At 38.7% G+C, this 19,766-nt stretch overlaps 1 protein-coding gene across 1 annotated transcript; it reads left to right on the top strand.

Moving 5' to 3' along the window:
• Positions 1 to 8,510: 8,510 nt before the first annotated feature.
• frs3 (fibroblast growth factor receptor substrate 3) lies at positions 8,511 to 19,486 on the top strand. The gene is made up of 6 exons (XM_061728515.1): positions 8,511 to 8,654; positions 8,772 to 8,860; positions 10,003 to 10,189; positions 10,379 to 10,540; positions 15,354 to 15,475; positions 15,550 to 19,486. Exons 2-6 carry the CDS (start codon positions 8,795 to 8,797, stop codon positions 16,846 to 16,848), a joined length of 1,836 nt encoding a protein of 611 aa, XP_061584499.1. The 5' UTR covers positions 8,511 to 8,654; positions 8,772 to 8,794; the 3' UTR covers positions 16,849 to 19,486.
• The last annotated feature ends 280 nt before the right edge of the window (positions 19,487 to 19,766 follow it).

Here is a 19,766-nt window from a genome sequence, read left to right as displayed (position 1 = left end):
TGGGCGAATATGTCTTTTTAATTTCTAAACGTAAAACAAACTCTTAACTTTGTGAGAAAAAATAACAAAACAACAACATTAACAAAACACTTGGACTAGATACAGTCCACTGGGTGGCATTTATTACATATGTAGTATTATATAATAAGGATGCAAATACTTTAAATAAGGCTGTATTAACTCTTAAAAGAGCAGTCAATAAAATACTTGAAATTTCAACATTTTAACTCTAGAAGATAATTGGAGAATATTAGAGAACCTTTATTAACATTGTAACTTTTTTGTAATAACCACTGGTCACCAATAACAAACTTGAAGTAAGATCAAATGTAAGGGATCTTTATATCCCTATTTGATGAATATTAATCTCCTTTAAAATCCCATATATGAGTATATGACATATAGTCATAAACTCATTATGACAACACACATTGCTCTGCTTTAGAATGGATCACTGTACAGTTTTGACTAGAAAATCTCAACCTGAGTACCTCTGGGAAATTTTGGAATAATGTAATGGACAATGCTCATCATCAAATATATTGTTTGTATTTTTTTTTTCAACTCAAGTCAGTGTGTCTGTGTAAAATGGCAAACGTATGCCTTATAATTATCTTTAGGTTTTGTGGTATAAATCGTGATGGAGCAGAAGAGGAGGGGTATGGAGGGTGGATGATACAAAAAATGAATTACACCACCTTAATTTAATTTAGCAAATAGGTAAAAAGCCCCCCTGTTAATAAAGTACTCAAATTGATGTGTCTCGTCTGTCATGAAACTCTAAAATAATGCAAATAGGAGTCTTCTAACACTCATGTTAGAAGACTCATAGTGGTCATGAAAAAGATGTTTCTGATCAGTTCAGATTGGGTCAAATTATTAGTCTGCTGGTGATTAAAACCTGGAAGGATATTGGGAAACTATCACTTTGCAGGAAAAAAAAACAACTTTAAATTTTGGTGAAACTGAATGGAAGAATGTCAACAGAGGAGCTCCCATAATGGCCTGCACTTCTATAATGTTAGTGTTTTTTGTTTGTTTTTTTTAAACACAGAAACATACTCATACTTCTCTCATTACATATATACACTTCATCTACAGTAGTGCTTTATTTCTCAGCATTGTGCCTAGCACCCACCACGGAAGTCTGTTGGTCCTGTATCATGATCTGAGGCTTCAGATCATAGTCAGGTCTTGGTTCAGCAATGTTAAGAGCCCTCTAAAAAATAGGTAAGCTGACTACCTGAATATACTGAATGACAGGCCTTTCCATCAATATATATTTTTTGACAATGGCAGCATTCATTAGGCTCAAATTTTGAGAGTGTGGTTCAGGATGCTTGAAATATCACTTTCACACATGGACCAGCCACCACAGAGTAGAATATTCGGGATGTGCTGGTGAAGACTTCACACAGTCATTTAATTCTCCTGTGAAAAATTAATGCAACTCTGTATGGCTGCAAAACTTAGGACATAGCATATATTTATAGAAACAATGGCACAGCAAATGTATGACATGTATGAAAATGATTTCCTATGTGACTTAAAAAAGTGTCACTGAAAAGTAATGACAAATGTAAGGAGGTCCAAAGAATAACTTTAATATCGTTTTCTCAACAACTTCAAAGGTGGTAAAAGAAAGACTACTTCAAGGTTGTAGACTGTTCTGTGGGTCAAATTTTACGATAAAACAGTCTCCGATTCAGGTCCTCGAGAACAATAACATTAATCTCCTACAACACCGGCAACTGATTGCCTCAATTCCCAGACCTGTTTGGATTGTTAATAAAAGAAGAGGGGATACTTTCTTATTTTGGGTTGTGTTGCGGTCATCAAATTCTAAATTACCTATATTTTTTTCTTGACCCTTCCTAGGCCACGCAGTTTAATACTTGGAATGTATGGTCACTTGAATTTTTTTTTTTTTTTTTTTTTACATTTATTTTATTTATTTATTTCAGTGTTTGTAATGTTTTTTTATGGTCTGTTGTGAATAAGACACGGGTTTTCGAGCTTTGCAAATCACAAATTTTTCGGGGTTGGGATTAAAATATAGGTAGATGTCTTATGATTTCTGTCAATAGCCATTTCAAGCTTTCTCCATGCCTTTTATTTCCTGTCACTCTGGTTCTGGTTTCATCATTGGTAAATAAAAAAAATAAAAAAAAGTTTTATTACAACTGGAATGGTTTGTTAAGAGTTTGGCAGAGTCTAAGACATTTTTCATTCTTGAGGTTCAATGGTTTGCTCAATCTGGGGTACACCTGACTTGAGAAGTAATTAAGATATGTATGACCTGCATGACTACTGGCTGTATATGCAACCAGTGAAACTATATTAAGGCTATACTACTACTACTACTACTACTACTACTACTACTACTACTACTAATAATAATAATACTAATGATGATGATGATGATGGTAATTTATTAACAATAATAATAATTAATAATACCGTAATACATTTTATTTGTAATGCACTTTTCATTTAAACAAATGTGCCACAGAAAATAAAAGTAAAAGGAGATAATGCACAATATACACACTTAAAATCATAAAAAGAAATCTTTAAAGGGACCCTGGGAATTTAAGAAAGCTTAAAAGCCTCTTTAAAAAGAAAAGTGTTTAAGTGCTCTTTAAAAGAGGCCACTGTCTGAGGGGAAGTAGGTGGGAAGGGAATTCCAGAGACGCAGCAGCACAGAATGCCGGGATCTCCCATGGTGCAGCGCTTGGTTTGGGGGGGTGAAGGAGGTTCTGGTGTGAAGAGCACGTGGATCAAGTTGACGTTTCTTGACTGAGGAGTTCTGTTAGGTAATGTATGTGATGACTGCAAACTTGTAAGTTATTCTTGAAGAGATGGGAAGCCAGTGTAACATGCACAGTATTTGGGTGATGAGTCCATGCCTTTTTGCCCTGACCAGAATCCGTGCAGCATTATTTTGGGTGAGTTGAAGTTTGCTTATGGTTTTCCTTGCAATGCCGTCAAAGAGGGCATTATAGCAATCCAGCCTGAAGGAGACAAAGGCGTGGATGAGCTTCTCGGCATCCGATGCAGTGAGGGTGGAATGGAGTCTGGCAATGTTCTTGTGGTGAAAAAAGGAGGAGCATGTATATGATGAACAGCAGAGGGCCAAGGACAGACCCTTGAGGGACACCACAGGTGGCGGGGAGTGTTTGAGAACTTGCATTTCCTATGGTGACAAAGTGTGTCCTCCCAAAGAGGTAGGATGTTCTGTCCAGAACAGTGTTTGAAAGTTCAATTTCATTACGGAGGCGTTTGAGGAGAATGGCTTGGTCATCGGTATCAAAAGCATCTGTAAGGTTGAGGAGGATACGAAGCGAGTGCTGGCATCAGCTGCCATGAGGAAGTCATTAGTGATACGAATCAGAGCTTTTTCAGTGCTGTGTGAAGAGCGGAAACCTGATTGAAACTTTTCATATATGCCATGTAAATGAAGCTGATCCTGAAGCTGACCAGCCACAACCTTTTCCAGTACCTTCAAAACAAAAGGGAGGTTGCATATTGACCTGTAGTTGGCTAGGATTTACGGATCAAGGGAGGCATTTTTTAGAAGTGGTTTGATGACAGCTACTTTGAGTGCGGATGGATGGAACATGGCCAGACTGTAGGGAGAGGTTTATTATTGTAGTGATGAGAGAACTTATGGCAGAGAGGTTTGATTTAATCATTGTTTTGGGCAGGGGGTCCAGGAGGCAGGTTGATGGTTTCATTTTCCTGATAATGGCTTCTGTTTCACTCTGTGAGACCTCAGATAACTGGTGGAGGGGGTGGAGGGCTGTAGACTGTGAGCAAGATGACAGTGGAACCGAAGATGAATAACTGGACTGATGAGAGTGAATAGTGTCAATCTTGGCCTTGAAGGTAAGACGTTTGTTGCACTGCTCCTCTGAGTTTTCTGAGTGTGTTTGAGACTGACGTTTGATGACATGATTTATTGTAGAAAAAAGCTGTTTGGAATTTCCAGGACTGCTATTGAAGATATTTGAATAGGAACGGGACCGTGCATCCTTGAGTGACTTGGCATGTGCTTTCTGATGGTCTTGAAATGCTAGCCTATGAACGGCGAGACAATATCACCATATTCAATTCTTGTGTTGGTGAAAGATCAGTTTGTCCATTCTTAGACATGTGTAGCTCCAAATCCATTATAGTAATTGGTTAGCGGATACTTTTTACATTAGTATGCACATATCCAGTCAGAAAACCTGGGTGGGCTGACTAACTGAGTTGATGAGGGCCAAGAGATCTAAGATCTAAATTCCACTTTAATTCCACTTTATTTGTATAGCACTGATTTGTAACAAAAGTCATCTTGATGCACTTTACATAGAAATCAACTTCAGTACAGTCGAATTACACTCTGATTCAGTTAAATGTTAATCAAAATAGAGTGCAGATTTATTTAAAGACAAAAAAACAAACAAAGAAAATACAGTCTGGCCAAGGAACCAGATACAGTTGAAACCAGAAGTTTACATACACTGTGTAACAAGACACAACATTTTTTGTCTCACTGTTTGAAGTTAAATCAGACTAAACATCTCCTGTTTCGGGTCAGTCAAGATTATCTAAATTATTTAATTTAGCTAAATGCCATCATTTTTACACACAACAGACACATCATAATATTTAAAGGGGACCTATTATGAAAAACACGTTTTTTCTTGCTTTAACATATATAAAGTGGTCTCCCCTCAGCCTGCCAACTCAGAAAAGGAGAAAAGCAACCAAATTCTGCAGTGTCTGTACAGCCGCCCGGATGAGCCATCCAGTGTGATGTGGCTTCTACGAGCCGTTCAGATTCTGCTCCCATCGTTATGTAACGAAAATGCGATTTACATAGGTTGGCCTCCAATATTCGAAACCACGCCCACAACTAACTCCGTCGGCCGGAGCTTCCGCCATGTTTTTGTAGCGGTGTATCTCGTCATTCAGGCAGCCAATCAGCACAGTGCCTCATTATCATAGCCCCGCCCACTCAGAATAAATAGATAATGAGGTTAGAGAATGGGAAGATAAAGACATGGCTCAGAGGCTGAATTTCTAATTTATTTAGCAAAAACAATCAAAAGCTTGTTTTTAAGACATTCAATGCCTGTTTAAAATAGGTATTAGTTGCCATAATAGGTCCCCTTTAAAATGTAGAGTTGAAAAAAAAAGGATGCCAGAAAGGGGCCAGAGAGGAAACACCACCTTATAGAGCCATCTGCATCGGGAAGAGGACGCCAACCCAGCCGCCCCACCGGTCAACAGGAGTGGCCTCCACTACAGGCAGGGCGCAGAGGTCCAGCATCATCCTCCCACTGGATTTAAATGAAATCTACCATAAAATGATATGAACATGAAATAATATGAAATGTAAAATAATAATCATTAGAATAAAATAAATAAATGAAATAATAAGAAGAATAGTTAAAAAAGGGGAAAATATTGATATTTCTATTGTTTGTTTTTTTTTATTTCATTTATTAACATACAGTGCAAACGATGACAAAAGACAGCATCAGTATGTGTGTGTGCGTGTGTGTGTGTGTGTGTGCGTGCCGTGTTTGAGTGTAAATAAGGTGATGAAATAGGTACATAAATTGAGAATATTGATTCGAAAGTTAACAAATAAGTAATTATCATATAGAGTGGTGTAGCATGATATCATATAAATATAGCATAATAAATATAGTAATATCCTAATATAACATAATTTGTATAAAATATTATAACATATAACCAAATTATATCACCATACTATTATATATAACAATATAATACTATAGTTTAACATCCCAAGAGATTTCATAACTTGATATTGAATATATGAACTGAATATATGAAACAATATATCATGATAATGCCAGAAGTAATTATTAGAGTTAGAATTGGTCATTTATGTTTTGCAATGAGCTCATTGATATTTCTATATTGTTATTGTAAATCTTTTTTTTTTCTTATTGCCCTCAATAAATATATCTATAAAAAAAGTCTTCTCAGCAATTATGATGAGATTTTAATTCAAATCCCAATCATTTAAGTTCATAATCAAACTGTATACAACTTTTTTGAAAGTGGGGAAATGACAGCCTCCTGAGTAAAGATAAGCGCAGAAAGTCCAATTCCAGTGTGAGTGTTTTCTGCTGCGCTCCTCCTCCTCCTCGCCGTCCAGCAGGCAGACACACCTTTCCTTTCCTCTCCGGTCCTCCAGCGTTTCTTACCTTCTTGTCGCTCCTCTCAGCCTCGTTGTCTGGCTGTGAACTCTCACCCCAGCTGCCTGGAAAATGTCATACAGGCAGAGAGGCCCGTGCTGCAGTAGGGGGGGCGTAATAGGAGGGGAAAAAATAACAATTTTTTAACGCTCTCACTGCATCATTTATTCGCGTCTCTGCCGTGCAAGTGCCACATCCCGCTACCGTCAGCAGCAGCAGCAGCAGCAGCAGCAGCAGCCAGAGCCGCCAACGATAACCAGCCGCAGTCTCAATGCTCCTTCGCTCTAGGGCTAATATATATATTTTTTTCCTTCCCTTTTTTTTTTTTTTTTTTTCTTTTTTTTTTTTTAATCCGTGCCAGAAATGTGAGTAGCAAAAACCATGGCTATCATTCTCCACTTGCCCGTTCACTCTCGCTTCTGTAGCCTCTCGGCAGCGAGAGCAGACGCTCATTGAACCGTGTCGTGGTGCGTTTGGTGTCAGTGTGCTGGTTTCGTGGTTGCATGGCTGAGCTCAAATCTGTGCGCTTTCTGGTCGGCTTATTTAAGCAAGAAAAAAATATGAGGAAGGGGTGGGGGGTGCTGTGGTTTTTCAGCTGTTAAGAGGGAAATCCCATTCAGTCATTGACTGGTGTGATAATAAATGTGTTGTAGCGTTAGCTGTGTAGCCCCGGTGGTAGTGATCCAGGACAGCTGTGTGGATGTGTGTGTGTGCTCAGCCCGGTGTCTCCAGTCAGATGTGGAGGCCCAGGTTAGAGCGCCCAAACTGCGGTGCTGTTGACGTGAAAAGTGTTTGACTGTGTGTGACTGGCAGAAATCACGCGCTGATATCACACCGATGCACATGTGAACGCAGGAAAGCAGCGGATTGTTGCCTCTGCAGTGATCAGTGTTTTAATACGACTGTTTCCACTCTTGGTCTGAAGACGAACAGCTGGAGGATTCACTGTACTTAATTCAGTCAGAATAATCTTCCCTGTAATAATGTGTTGCATTGGGTCTATATATCAGATTACTTTCTTCTGCAGATTTGTACCACATTCTTTTAATTGTGGGCAGTACTTGAGTTGTAAAAAAAAATCAGGGGGGATGGTGGATTTGATCATATGGGGACAGATAATTTGTGCTGATTACAAATAATATAATATATTACAAATAATAGCAGTGACCAAAACACCTGCAGAAATACTGCAGGAATGACAGCAGTTAAATGCAGCCTTCTGTAAGCTTTAAATATCCACTGGGCTTACATCAAATACATCCAAACACAACAATAAAAAACACTTTTCTGAACTTATCAATATGACTCTGTCCTTCACAGGATAAGTAAAATGGATCACTGCAAAAACTCAAAATCTTAACAAGAATATTTGTCTTATTTCTAGTTAAAATGTCTCATTTTAGTAAAAAAATCTCATTACACTTAAAACAAGACTCATCACTGGAAAAAACATTAATTTTCACCTGTTTCAAGTAGATTTTTACTTAAAATAAGTAGAAAAATCTGCATGTGGAACAAGATTTTATTGCTTGTAATTAGAAGATAAATCTTGTCCGATTTTTCCTACTTATTTCAAGTAAAAATTTACTTGAAACAGGTGAAAATTGTCAAATAAGTTATTTTTCTGGTGATGACTCTAAATGTTGAAATAGCAGTAAAACCACATTCATTGATGAAATGACATAAGGGATGGAAAGGGGGGATGATTTTGGCCGTTTTTATTTCAGGGGGGATGCCATCCCCTCTCATCCCCCCTCAACTCGAGTACTGATTGTGGGGCATCTTCCAGTATTAAGTAGCCTTGTTAGTGATTCAGATTTTTTTTAAACCGCATTCAAGATCTATATCCCAGTTGAATTAGTTGTTTCTACACACTAAACATAAATAACAGCTTTTAACAGTGGACAAAAAGTCGTAATATATGATACAAATAACAGATAAACCAGATTGTGACTAAATCCTATGGTCCTATGGGTTATTTATGCTGTTACTTTTGATGGTCTTCATCACCTAATTAAGATTATTACATTATTATTAATTTACTAATAGTCAATTCAACCAGGGTGCAACTTAAGCAGCCAAGAGTCTTCAAAACCTTGTCTTTTAATAATCAAAATCTTTATTATTCTAAACGATACCTTTTTTGTGGTACTGTATTAAAATATTTTTGTCTTATTGTTTTTCCCTTATTTTTATGTGTATATAGGAGGAAATGTATGGAAGGGGTATTTATTTTATTGATGATTTGATCATTTGTATGATTCATATCTGGTTTAAACATTTATAGTTTGTTGTTATCTGGGGTTTCAGGGGGCAGAACATTAATCTTCTCTTGAAGATGTCAGTCCCTCAAACCTACCGGATGCAGCTGCCCAGCAGAAGATCCTGGGATTGAGAAGGAAACCCCTTTACACTAATGGCCTGGACTGAGTAAGAAGTTTGATTGTGAATGTTTGGTAGTGCACGTTACCTGTAGTTTGGTCTGTGTAAAGTGCTTGCCTAAGTGTAGCTGTAAAGGAGCGATTTTTGTCATGACCCGTCATGTAGGTTTCAGCTGTCCTGCTGAAGCTATGGGGAGCTGCTGGAGCTGTCTGTACAGAGACCCCATCCGAGACAACCATCTCACCAAATTTAAGGTTTGGAATATTTTTTCCTTAATTTTTCAAAAAACAAAACCAAGACCTAAAATCCCTATATTTTCTTTAAAAACAACAAATTGAAACTTAAATATTTCCTTCAATATAGATGTTAATTTTCAATTTGAAGCCATAGAAATGTAAAACAAAATAAAAGAATAAATAATGGTGACTGGAAAAGTTGTATAAATAGCCAGGTTACTTTTCAACAGCTCAGTAATGTGACTGGGTCCAAAAGAAGCAAAGTCTGGGTTTTGCACCAAGGATGGAAAAGTCTGTATCATCTGCCTCATATCATTAAAAGATTCAGAGAATCATTTTGTATGAAATAAACAAATTCCAAATCGCTATTGGATGGCAATTGTCATCAAGTAATTAAAAACAGGTATGACTATAATGAAAATCACTGCAACAGTTCACGAACACTTCTGAGAATCATTGTTGGCGAACACAGTAATTTATTGCATCAATAAATGCCAATGAAGGTTACCATGCAATGGAAAAACAAAAAAGAAGAAAAAATATACAAATACAGAACACCGCCAGCATGTCTGCTCACCCAGAGCTCATTTAAGGTTGTCTGAGGCAAAGTGGAAAACATTTTGGAAATCACCCTTGCTGGATCCTCCAGCCTCTCCTTCCATGATGTTAACAGGGTGCATTACAGCGTTTGTCACGAGTAAGTAACTTGCACATTTGCAAAGGTTCCATTTGTTTAGTAGATTATGTACAGATTTTGGAGCTTCATTTGTTGCAATTTATGTAGTCTCTACTTCTGCAAAGGCTTTGCTTATTCCAGCAAGACAACACATTGTCTTTGCATGTAAAGCATCACCATGGCTCTGTAGTAAGGGCCTGGGAGTCAAACTGTCCTGTCTGCAGTCCAGAGCTGTCCTTGTTACATGTAATGCCCAATGATGTAAACATTTTGACAAAGGAAGCCACAAACTGATGAAAAGCTGAAATACTGTCCACCACGAATGAGAAACCAGCCTATGATTTAAATAAAAAGCCAAAAAAAAAATCTGGTTTCAACATTTAATGTGTTGAAACTTGGGTTCACGTGTTTTAGTCTGTATTCCAGTTATCTCCAGGTGGACTCTTTTCTGTTTAGGTCATTTTTCTCTTTTTCCCTCGTGTAGGTCATCAATGTGGATGATGAGGGCAATGAACTTGGGTCTGGGATCATGGAGCTCACCCAGACTGAGCTCATCCTTCACACGCGGAAGAGAGACGCCATCCGGTGGCCGTATCTCTGCCTGCGTCGCTACGGCTACGATTCCAACCTGTTTTCTTTTGAGAGTGGCCGCCGCTGTCAGACGGGGCAGGGTAGGCAGCATTTCCTTTCATGCTGGGATTCTCTTGCATGTCTATCAGGTCATAAAAGGATTTTTCTTTCATGATCAGTTAGGTTAGGGATATAGTTCAGCAATGTGAGATGAGATCCAGGGTATTTTTTTTCTTCCTACACAAATTTATAATGTTATTGACATTTTACAGTTTTGCTCTTTTGATTAGGAATCTTTGCGTTCAAGTGTTCCCGGGCAGAAGAGATCTTCAACTTGCTCCAGGAGCTGATGCAATGTAACAGCATCAACGTGGTGGAGGAGTCAATGATGATGAGTCGCAGCGGCCACACACCAGAGATGGACATGTCTCGCACACCACAGACTCCCAGCAGTGAGTCTCTCACACACATACTTACACACAAGCAGATGATTAGGTTTAATCACAGGCTGAGAGCGGTGGTTAAACAAGCCTGACTCGTACTACTTCTGTGGCCAAAACACACTGTCCTATTTCCAGCCTCGCAACTTTTCCTATTTTCTCACAGTTTCTACATCATCCTAGCTCTCATACCCTCTAAGCAGTTGCTCTGCTCCCAGAGTTGTTGTCTCTTCGTATCCTTTCCTGTTGATACGTCTTGTCTGCGTAGAATGATGGATGAGGTTGAGAAATATCCCAAGCTGTACAACTTACAATCATGTCAATACAAAGAGGATGGGCATATAGGTGATACCTGCTGATACCTAGCTCATGTTAAACATTTAATTAGTCTAGAAGGATCAATATAAGCATGAAAAACAGCATGCTGGGTGGAGATCTGGAGAGGCGGTCTGTCTGCAGACTACAATCAGCTGAAACAGGTGTAAGCTGAAATGATTTAAATCTCATACAACCATATAAGACAGTGTACTGTAGATGCCCCCCATGAAATGGCAGATTGTTTAGAGAAGCTAAAGACTATTGCATATAAACTGTGATTTCCCCGTGGATCTCGACTAGCTGGAACAGGAGTCTACAAGTCCAATCTTTGATCTGTTTCTCAGCTCTAACATACCTGATTCAAATGATTGGTCATTACTAGGGATGGGCGGTATGGACTAAAAAATGTATCACAATAATTTCTGGCATTTATCCCGATAACAATAAAAATGACGATAAAAAAAAAATACTAATTCAACTCCACCTTTGTAACTATAAACCTATCTCATCATAATTTCTTTCTTTCTTTCTTTCTTTCTTTCTTTCTTTCTTTCTTTCTTTCTTTCTTTCTTTCTTTCTTTCTTTCTTTCTTTCTTTCTTTCTTTCTTTCTTTCTTTCTTTCTTTCTTTCTTTCTTTCTTTCTTTCTTTCTTTCTCGCTCATTTCTTTCTGTCTTTCTTTCTTTCTGGCTCATTTCTTTCTTTCTTTCTTTCTTTCTTTCTTTCTTTCTTTCTTTCTTTCTTTCTTTCTTTCTTTCTTTCTTTCTTTCTGGCTCATTTCTTTCTTTCTTTCTTTCTTTCTTTCTTTCTTTCTTTCTTTCTTTCTTTCTTTCTCGCTCATTTCTTTCTGTCTTTCTTTCTTTCTGGCTCATTTCTTTCTTTCTTTCTTTCTTTCTGGCTCATTTCTTTCTTTCTTTCTTTCTTTCTTTCTTTCTTTCTTTCTTTCTTTCTTTCTTTCTTTCTTTCTTTCTTTCTTTCTTTCTTTCTCGCTCATTTCTTTCTGTCTTTCTTTCTTTCTCGCTCATTTCTTTCTTTCTTTCTTTCTTTCTTTCTTTCTTTCTTTCTTTCTTTCTTTCTTTCTTTCTGTCTTTCTTTCTTTCTCGCTCATTTCTTTCTGTCTTTCTTTCTTTCTCGCTCATTTCTTTCTTTCTTTCTTTCTTTCTTTCTGGCTCATTTCTTTCTTTCTTTCTTTCTGGCTCATGTCTTTCTTTCTTTCTTTCTTTCTCGCTCATTTCTTTCTGTCTTTCTTTCTTTCTTTCTTGCTCGCTCATTTCTTTCTGTCTTTCTTTCTTTCTCGCTCATTTCTGTCTTTCTTTCTTTCTTTCTTTCTTTCTCGCTCATTTCTTTCTGTCTTTCGTTCTTTCTGGCTCATTTCTTTCTTTCTTTCTTTCTTTCTTTCTTTCTTTCTGGCTCATTTCTTTCTTTCTTTCTTTCTTTCTCGCTCATTTCTTTCTGTCTTTCTTTCTTTCTTTCTCGCTCATTTCTTTCTGTCTTTCTTTCTTTCTCGCTCATTTCTTTCTTTCTCGCTCATTTCTTTCTTTCTTTCTTTCTCGCTCATTTCTTTCTGTCTTTCTTTCTTTCTGGCTCATTTCTTTCTTTCTTTCATCTTCCTTCCTTTCTTTATCGTTTTTACCGCGAGATGGCAATTTCTTACCGTGGGGAATTTCTTGACGGTATATCGTGAACGGTAAAATATCGCCCATTCCTAGTCATTACCAAACTGGTGCAGATCCTGGTGACAAGCAGATGGTGGTGATGATCGATTCCTTTCAGTCCGGAGTGTTAGAAGCATCTAAAACATGCAGGACAGATGACCTCGAGGACAGGACTTGAAGTCCCCAGTGAGCTAGAATATGGACAGAACATCTGTCTGGTACAAAACCATTATAGAATTCTTTCACAGCTGTGTTGCACCAGTGCATGCACTTAACTGAACCAGAGAAAGACCAAGCCTTTCACTCCTCATATAAGGATGTGGAGTCTTTGAGACAGTAATTTGTATTGAAATTGCTCGGTATGATGGATAATAGATCGACAGTATCTCATCTGTTTCTGTGCACATTTTCTACCCCAAACTTTGAAGGGCCACCATCTCCAGAATTTGCATGCTGCCTGACATGTATGTAAGCTCAAGTCTTGTAGGTCACAGATGGATACAATTAGAATCTGGAGGCTTTTGACTCATTGCAGTGTGATGAGAGGGGACACTTGCACCTGTGCTGTAAGAGATCATGGTGGTGTACTGGTTGTTTTTATCCAGTTGGTAGGTTTACCGTTGTAGATTGAAATAAAACATAGCCATTATTATTTGTCTTTGCAAAAACCAAGCCTCAAAGTAAACCACAGGTTTAGTTTTGGTAATATGCATCAGTTTCCAGACTGCCTAGGCAAAGACTGCCAGCAGGGCGGTAAGAGTAAAACAGAAGTGCGTGTTAACAGTAAATTATGTGCTCTTAGTTATGTCACTGAGAAGGAATGCATCCGTCTCCTGGTTATTCAAATGCCAGACATGAGTTTCATTTCAAAATTTGGACTGAAAGAATGCTCACCTGTGTTGTTCTGGTAGGTGTATATACAGTGTATCAATTTATCTATAAATGCAGTGCTCAAGAGTGATCTGGAGATTTCAGTTCTTTCTGCTACTTTTCAAACTACTTATCAACCGGGTATTTGCTTATTTTTCCTCTTAGTAATATATACATGTAGGCCTGCTGTAATTTCCCTTTTGGGATTAAAAAAGTCTTAGTTTAGTTCAAGCTATTTTAGTTATAAGAGTGCAGACATAAACACACCTGAAAGAAAGCAGATTAGATATGGATTCATTGGGTTTTGAGGCACATGACTTACTCCAGAAGAAAAGTTGCTGTGTAACAGTCATTGTGTTGTGTAAACATTTTTTTTTTTTTTTTGGGACAAGTTCAGCATTTCAACTTGTGTGGGGTTTGCATTGCCCCCAAGTGGTGAAAAATAATCTCAGAGATGCCAGACCCTCACTCCAGGCTGACAAATGGAAGCTCTGCCCCCTGTTTTGGATTGGTTGGTTGATTAATTTGCTGATTTCTATCTTAGATGATGTTGCTTTAGTTTGTGCACATGTGTGTGTGTGTCTTGTGTGTCTTATTCTTTTTGATACAATTATCACATTTCTGCATTTAATCATTAGGCTGACAATGCTGAATGTATTGTATTTGCTTCAGAGTTCTCAGAAATTCATGTATCAAATATGATTTGAATTGCTGAGAACTCTGAACCACTTCCCCATTTGTTTGGCTAGAGTAGATGTGTCCAAACTTTTGGTCTGTACTGAGATAGAGATAGATATATATTTGTGTGTGTGTGTGTGTGTGTGTGTGTGTGTGTGTGTGTGTGTGTGTGTGTGTGTGTGTGTGTGTGTGTGTGTGTTTACCTGTTTTTTTACTTTAATTTAGTGATATTTTTCTGTTTAATTTTGTAACATATTCTTTGCCTTTAAATAGTGTAAAACACCTAAACTAAGCGTGTTCACTTGACTGCAGGGTTTAACTGACCCAGTTGTGTATTTGTACTTTTATTTCCCTCCTATATAAAAAGTTTTTTTTCATTGGTTGCAGGCCTCATTTTAAATGTTTAAATAAGTTATTTGTGAATCTGCTATGTGCATTTGCATCTGCTCTCTTCAGTGGAAAGATCGTGATGCTTGAAAATGCGATGTTGAATGGTGATGTAAACGCAGGCCTTCTCCTTTCATGTCTTTATATGCCTAATCCCCTCCAGACTTAATGCAACGTCTTGGGTAATGTCTTCTGTTGTGTCTTTAACATTAACTTTCACTGAACCGACTGTTGAACGGCGAGGAAGCGTGCCAATGAAAACAGCATCAGATACTGCATGTTCTATTTTTCACCTATGATCTAATTGAAAGTAGTGCCTCGTACGTTTCCCCAGCTATTTAGCAGTGTAAATGCAGATATCAAATATGTTTCACTTTGCAAAGATGATAGAGACATACAATCAAAATTGGACATAAAGAGGTACAAGTGCAGACTATCGTAATAACTTTGTGAATTTAATCCTGTTATTTAGTTTATATCCATTGCATCCACTTATTCTTGATCATCCACGATATACATAAAAAAATAACTTTAAATTGTGGTCACATTAATTAATAATCACACTAGACTTTCATTTATCAATTGTTTTTTTATTTACCAGCACCTGACTGCTACTTAGCCTTTAAATTCAATTCTTAATTTTTCCCAATGATTTAATTCAATAAGTCAATTAGTGTAATATGACAAATATTATTGTTCGTTGTCTTTACCTCAATTTAAGACCTTTACTTGTTGAGTGACCCAATGAAAAAGGATATTACTATAAGTTTTTAGTTGTGGGGGGTTTTAGGTGATTGAGAAAGCAATATTAACGGTTATTAAAGGGGCTTTAAAAGTTTGTTTGTCAATCTTTTCTATGAATTATGGCACATTGACCTCCACCTGACCTCTCTTTGATTATATATCATTATTTTTGCAGCTCCAGCATTTCCCGTTCAGTCGTTTCCAAATGGATACCCTGGTTATCCAATCCGAGGTGATGCCTCCCAACCCCCCCTCCCAGATAATCACGGACACAGCCTCATGGGTTTGGAAGATCAGGTGAGAACCTGCACACATTCTTTTTAGCTGATGAGCTGTGCACAACTTCAACCATTCTCGTTTTTTCCTAACAGACCCACACTTATGTGAATACTGTGAGTATGGAGGGGGATCTCTCCATGCGTCATTGCGTGCACTCTCTGCCCGAGGTGCGGCCCAGTAGTTTCCCCGAAACGGCACGGGGAGCCATGCCTGTTGGGGGCCAAGGGAATCCGCAGTCCAACCTGCGGTGCTGTCCCCTCGAGGAGCATAAAGATCCTCAGGTATTCTTACAGCCGTCCTCACAGGAGGCCAAATTTATGCTGGGCCCCACTCCAGCGCAACGCCATCTGCTGGAGAGGGAGAGGCATGGGCACAATCCTCACAACCTTCAGCCAGCAGAGGGTGCCACGGGCTCAGAGACGGAGGGAGATGAGCCTGCCATACACTTGTGCAACTCTCACTCCTATCACCATTTCCATCACCACACACACCGGCACCCTGGCCACGAGCACCCGGACGGTTGCCAGAGTGGCGAGCTGACCTACGAAAACATCAATGGCCTGCGGAACGGCCGCAAGCAGCGACTGAGTCCCAGCAGCGTGTCACAGTCCGTGGGTTCGAGCAGCAGCAGCAGCACCGGGGACAGTCACTCGCACTCCCTCCTGCACCCACATGCCCACGGCCCATCGTCTCTACCTCTGCAGGGCTACGCCTGTGAGAGGGGTATGGGCGGAGGGTATCGCCGGACAGCTCTTCTCAACTACGAGAACCTGCCCTCTCTGCCACCGGTGTGGGAATACAGCGCTTTGCAGCGGGATGATGAGCAGGAAGAGGATGACGAGGATCAGGATGAGGAGGAATATGAAGAGGAGGAGGAAGACTTTGACGAGTACGAGTTCTCAGAAGGCCCGGGGACACCCAACGGGTACCACCAGGACAGCCGGGGCATCCACAGAGATGCCCTTCAGAACTATGTAAACACAGAGCAGGTCCAGCCATCCCGGCTTCGACACGCCTGCCCCCCGCATCCACGGCCATGTCAGCCAGACCAAGGGGCACGAATATTTAACTTTGATTTCCGTAGACGATCGCGTTCAGGGGTCGGAGGCTGCGAGCACAGCCACATGCCTCCATCGCGGCAGCTGAATTACATCCAGGTGGACTTGGAGGGAGAACCTCCCTGCCAAGCCCTCAGCAGTGGGGGTGCCCAGCCACAGCACCAGCGCCTACCACCCAAAAAATGTGGTCCACAGGCACCCCGGCGCAGCGAATGCTACGCAGTCATCGACCTAAAGAAGACCGCTGCCATGTCCAACCTGCAGAAAGCGCTGCCCAGGGATGATGGGACTTCCAGAAAGACTCGCCACAACAGCACAGACCTGCCTCTGTAAATGGAGTTCAAACTGAAGAGGAACGATGAAGACAGATGAAGGCTTATCCTCATCTTAGCACACTGGACCCTTCACTGTCATCCATCCATCCAACTGTCGGGCTGACTTACATAGTACAGGTAACTAATTAGAAACTTATGGAAAGCTTATAAGAGGAAATGAGAAATCTCTGTTGAGAATTTTTCCATGTTATTTTTGTTTTTATTTATCAGATATTCGGTACAAAGTTCTCCTTATTACATTAAGTCTCATATATGCGCAAAATATTATTGCTCATACAATTAACTCACATGACATTCATGTTTTTTTTTCTTCAACTTAAATGCTATGATCGACACAATGCTATTACAGAAGAAGAGTTGATAGGCGTGAAGGAAAGTTAATGGTTCCTCCCAGATACTGGCCAATGTTCATACCTCATCATAAGCACTTAAGTCTAATGTTGTGGCTAGTAGAAGAGACCATTGTTTGTTACTGTATGCCTATATAGCATTTTGCACACAATCCTATGGAATTGTATCAAATCATATTTTTGGAATTGTTTCATCCAATCAAAGATAAAAACTGGGATTTAATGAATAGACTAGATTGAGATATTTGGAGAATTATACTAAACTGAATCATAGTAAAAGTAGCACACAGATTAAATTGAGCTTTGGCTCTGTCCTGTCAACTTGCAGACACTGATAAAGTAGCATATCATCTTTTATCAAACCTCCTGTGTATCATCCCAGACCTGCAGGTGGGGCGGGGGTTTACAATTTCACATTGCACTTTTTTGACACTGGGCCACTGAAATGCTCTTCATCACTGCTCCTATACTACCGGAGCCACAATGTGTGTCCTTTTACTGGGGAGAACAGACAAAAACAAAAAAACAGGGGCCAAATAAGTCATCTAAGACACTCTTAGACAGCAGTGTAGATGGGGGTTTATTGAAATGTCCTCGTAGGAGATGTCAATAACTTCGATTAATAGCTTTAAGCTATAATCTTGCAGTGAAATGTGCTGAATCTGTAATTCGACAATTATCAGGTGTGAATAGTTTATTTTGAAAGGTAATCAAGGATGTCTTAAAGTTATGCAGTGAGGATTCTGTTTGAGGCTGTTAAACAACTGTCTTAAATATTTATTTATTTATTTCATGTTTATTTATTCTTTTTTTGTGTATGTGTGTGCATTTTTTTTTTTTAATTTTATTTTAAGAAATTGTTCTGTTTTGCGCCATTTGATGACCAGCGTTTTTGTAGTCCAGTCGGTAACAAGGAGACCAAAGTTTCACCTCAAATTATCACTGGACACTGGTGTATTACTGCTATTACTGTGCTTAAGTACGTTTTAAGGAAAGAAGAAGAAAAAAAAAAAAGACTGTATTTATATTAAGTGCCAAAACTTAATTTCTAGCTGTACAAATATTAAAATCAAACATGCCATCAGGATTTCTGGAAATCCATTGGACAGAGAAGCATAATGTGAGAACAGAGGAGGGTGGACAAACTCTGGCAGGAAATAAAAAGTAAAAATGAAAGAAAAAATCCAGCTTTTTATGAGTAATACAAACTTAAAATAATAAAAACTGCACATTCCACCTCATCCACATTGAGAGCCATTTTGGAGGAATGTGTGAGAATGGTAATCATGTAGACTGATAATCACTTTTCGGGTGGTTTTATGCTGCTACATGTACATACTAACAGTAGCCCATGTAAGCTACAAGTACTTGTCAAAATGAAAAACAATGTGATGTCAGATCTTTTACCATATTGTTAATAGTAGTATTGTTGTGTTTGTATGTCTTTATTTCTGACTGGCAGAAAAGTCATGTACCATTTCTGATTAGGTTTCATTTGGTCAACATTTCCCCCCACTGAGGTTTTTTTTTTTCTGTTAAACTTGCTGGCTGGTAGGAGCTGTCCTGTCCTGAAAGCACAGGCCCACTGGTGCCATCATCATCTTTCTAATCTTTTTATTGATTGCTTACATGAATCTTGGTCTATTAGGTGTCTAAGTTCTGACTGTCAACATTTATACACAGGGAAGCCTTTAACTGGGCACCTATGTGGTGTTTATATCCATTAAGTCCTTAAAGTCAAAGTTCATGTGGTGCAAATGAAAATTCTCAACTTTGCAGTTTCTGTAACACGATTTGAAGTATTAGAGAATGAGTAAAGATTTCAAATTTTATTTCATGAATATTATTATTTCATTTAATCCCCGGATTTCATTTGCTCCACTTTATGGATAGAATATTGTACTTTTGTATTTATGTATTCATTTTAAAGCAGCGCTCACGTATGGGTCCCAATGAAGTTACATTAGCATGGTTTCCAATCCCATCTTTGGCCATAAATGGTTGTGGACTTGTCAATACTTGGCACTCTGCCAAGCATGTTCACAGCCATTTTTATAATAACATGTATATCCATACACTCCCACCACATTAGGAATACCAGGTTTACCTGATAAAGTCTAATAAGGTGACCCAGTAAGTGTGTTTTATATATAAAACATCCTCACCACAGAAGCCTCCAGTAACCAAAATGATGATATCTATATAATTAGTTTGAAGGACATACAATTAAAGAAAAAAAAAAAATACCAACTGCAGCTAACATTTGGAGGGATGTTTACATTTTTGCAATAATTATTGTTTTGTTGATCTAAGACCATTATTTGAAGTGTGAAATTTAAATGGTAGTCTATAGAGCTCTGGGCTTTGAAATATTTAATCACCCATTCCTCTGCAATTGAACGCTGTTATTATTTCAGATACAGTGTTTTTATATTTCACCCCTCATGGAGCAAAATTAACTATGACAAAAAAAAGCAAAAAAAAAAGCCTTTTTCTTGGTCAGTTAACTTGCATTAACAGTGCCATACAGTAAGTGACCATTGCTGTTGCTTACGTTAGACTTTGT

The sequence above is a fragment of the Cololabis saira genome, chromosome 8, assembly GCF_033807715.1.
Source record: "Cololabis saira isolate AMF1-May2022 chromosome 8, fColSai1.1, whole genome shotgun sequence".
Taxonomy (NCBI): Eukaryota; Metazoa; Chordata; class Actinopteri; order Beloniformes; family Belonidae; genus Cololabis; species Cololabis saira.
This window is presented reverse-complemented; position numbering and strand designations above follow the sequence as displayed.